This window comes from Siniperca chuatsi, linkage group LG16 (assembly GCF_020085105.1).
Source record: "Siniperca chuatsi isolate FFG_IHB_CAS linkage group LG16, ASM2008510v1, whole genome shotgun sequence".
In the NCBI taxonomy this organism is placed as follows: Eukaryota; Metazoa; Chordata; class Actinopteri; order Centrarchiformes; family Sinipercidae; genus Siniperca; species Siniperca chuatsi.
In genome coordinates this window covers 13295557-13298801 of record NC_058057.1, presented here as the reverse complement: position 1 = coordinate 13298801, position 3245 = coordinate 13295557, and the positions used below count along the sequence as shown (strand labels likewise).

Below are 3245 nucleotides of genomic sequence, written 5' to 3'. Positions count from 1 at the left end.
AAATGTTTATAGCACATCAAAACGAAATAAAAACTCGAGCTTCTCTCATATGCCCGTCTTGATATATGCATTCCGTTATCACTGCTGACTGTTGCCTTTAACTTGCATACACAGACTCCGCTGATCATGTAGAGATTTCCACAGCTCACTGACAACAAAAACCATGCCACGGTAACAGCTGCCTATCGCCGCCAGCCCCCCTGCGCGCACCTGATTGGATCCTCTGATTGACTGGCATATTTCTCCGCCGCTCCCATTGGCTCGGGGGTAATGGATACGTGACTGTGCTCCAGTAAAACCCACTGAAGGCGGAGCGCGCCGGCCGAGGCGGAGCTCGCCTTGGTACTTAAATGGAGCTGGAGCTGAAAGAAGTAAAGTACTAGCACGCTCGACAGCCGGAGCGCCCGGTGCGCGGTGCGAAGAGTGACAGAAGTGTGAGAAGAAAGAGGAGAGAAGAAGAGAAAGAAGGGGAGCAGTGGACCGTGCAGCCCTCTGTACTAATGGACCATAAGGATATTTAACTATTTGCCCGGGGAGCGCACAGGTATCCTCTTTTTCTCCAGTTTCTTTTCATTTTGAGCCGTGCGTAAAGACACATGACTTGCCTTTATTCACGGTGCTTTCTCTTTCCTCACTCTTTAACAGCTGCGAGCTTCAGATTGTTTTTCCTCTCTTTTTTTTCTTTCCTCGTTTCTTCTGCATGGGAAACGCGGGCTCTTTTACTATCATCATTAATTCCACTGGAATTAATGATCGTCAACTGGGTGTGAAGGGGGCAAGAGGGCAGTGGATCATTGATTGTGTTAGTGTACTCTTTCGGCTCAATAACACGAGAGAACTCTTGCCCCTCTGTACAGGTGACTGCTCAGAAGTGTTGAGTGCTTTCTTAGCCTACTCTCTTATCTATCGAGCAAAGGGATTTAAATGCAGCCAAGCGTTCGTGCCATATGTGTCTTGTTCTCTGAATGGTGTTTATATTTTACGCTATTGACACCCCCCCCTCTCTCTCTCTCTCTCTCTCTCTCTCTCTCTCTCTCTCCATCCCTCTCAGACACCGCAGTCCATGCCTCTGCCTTGCCAGGTCATTGATGGGAAATCAACTGGATCGGATCACCCACCTCAACTACAGCGAACTGCCCACGGGGGATCCGTCCGGGCTGGAGAAGGACGAGCTTCGGGTCGGCGTAGCCTACTTCTTCTCTGACGAAGAGGAGGAGGTGGACGACCGCACTCCGTCCGACTGCGGCTTCACCAAGGACCACAGCCCGGCCGAGGAGGGACCCTTCTCGGTCAGCGAGGTGGAGTACTCTGCCTTCTGCTCCCAGGAATGCATCTTCTCCAAGCTGCGGGAGAACGAGGACTTGAATGCGTACTCGGTCAAAACTTTGCTGACTATGTGCAAAGCGGGGGACCTGCTGGAGCTGGTGGCCACCGCGCAAGCCCCCCACTGGGCCATCTACGAGCAGGACGACCAGGTCATTCATCTGCACAAGGGCGAGATCCGCAAGGACAGCCTGCTTGAGATCAGCAACGGCCGCCACGGGAGGATAGTCAACAATCGGTACCGGTACCGGCCGCTTCCTCCTGACCTAGTGATGCAGAACGCAGTGGGACACCTGGGTCTGAGCAGCGAGGACATATGCTGGACCAACTCGGAAAGTTTCGCAGCCTGGTGCCGCTTTGGGAAACGGGAGTTCAAAGCCGGGGGAGAGGCGCACTCAGCGGAGCAGCAGTATTTCCTCAAAGTGCATCTGTCCGGCAGCGGGGTGCACACTCTGGTCTTTCGCAGCCTGGAGGACATGATCCGAGAGAGGAGGCGAGTGGACGCCAGTGGAATTCTCAAAGAGCTGTCTTTGGTTAACGGGGGCAAGGAATGATCAGGGATTCCGTTTGATATCCTCTCCTCCACCCCATCCCCACCCCACCCCCACCCACTACCCGCTGCCTCTTCTCGCCAACGCGCGCGGACGCACAGTTTTGCGCGCAACCAAACGTACCCGCACACACGCACACAAGCACACAGACGCACACACATGCAAGGACCTGTTGGTTTTGGACTGTCTGTTTGTTACGGATGGACCCCGGGCTGCGTCTGGACCACAGGAGCTCTGTGGAATTTCCATCATATTGCAGAGTGTTGAAAACTAAGAGAGAGCGGCCATATAAACAGACAACGCCCCTTCAGATTACAGTTCGTGCTGAGTGGGACACACGACTTCTACTAAATCCATTGCCCCGAACAGCGAAATCACCTTTAAAAACCGCACATAGCGCACACGGCTCGGTTTGGTTTTCTGTTTAATTTCTCGGGATAATGGAATTGGCCCCTTCTCGGCGTAGGGCGCCTGCTGCGGCAGACCAGACGGTGAGACCGGGAGAGGGAGAGATTGGGGGGGGGGATAGGATCTGGGATGGCTCTCGAAAAGTCTCCCTTCTATTTTTTTACTGTTAGCTTTAAGACCGGGACTGACCATAACACAGATCCACTAATTCATAAACCTCTGACAGTCCCAGATGACTAGCAGTTGCCTAAACAAAGCATTTGGCTTGTTCAAGCTCCCCTTTTGCCATAACAAGAGTACTGTCATTTTCACAATGCTGTCATCCTGCTCCACAGCACTGGATGTATGTGTAAATTGTATTCATATATTGATTTCAATTTGAGTCCCTTATTTTTGTATTTAAGTTTAGTGGATTTAACCCTGATCTGATTTTTTTGGTTCAAATAAATGGAGGTTGAAATATGAAAATGATCTCTTGGTCCAGCAGGTGTTGTTTGATCACACATGACTGCTTACACACAAACGCATGATCTCTCACTCTCACTCTCACACATAGAGGGATTTATTAATTATTGATGTTCCAGTGCCTCCTGACCTGCCTCAAGCCAAATCGGCTTCATATATCTCCACAGTATTTGGAGGCAGTAAAATGATCATCTGCATCAAACCCATAAAGGCTTTATGAAAAATCCATATCGGATCTGGGAGCTACAGTATGGCAGCTGTATAGTGTCAACAGGAACATACAGTATTTGGCCACAGGCTATTTGTCCATGTGTGGGTTTTATTCTGCTGGTATTTAGACATTCACAGATACGTTGATCTCCCGATTATGTATTTTTCTTCTTCACAGTAGCATTACCAATCTCAGGTTGGCTTCTTAAATCACATTTTATATCTGCATTGTGAACAAGATGTCCTCCAGATAATGCTTATCATGAGGAAACACATTGTGTTGTTGTG

The 3245-nt window shown here is 50.0% G+C and overlaps 1 protein-coding gene across 1 annotated transcript; it reads left to right on the top strand.

Moving 5' to 3' along the window:
• Nucleotides 1–364: 364 nt before the first annotated feature.
• Nucleotides 365–2753, top strand: lratd1 (LRAT domain containing 1). Its single transcript, XM_044169786.1, has 2 exons — nt 365–544; nt 1052–2753. Exon 2 carries the CDS (start codon nt 1089–1091, stop codon nt 1875–1877), a length of 789 nt encoding a protein of 262 aa, XP_044025721.1. The 5' UTR covers nt 365–544; nt 1052–1088; the 3' UTR covers nt 1878–2753.
• The last annotated feature ends 492 nt before the right edge of the window (nt 2754–3245 follow it).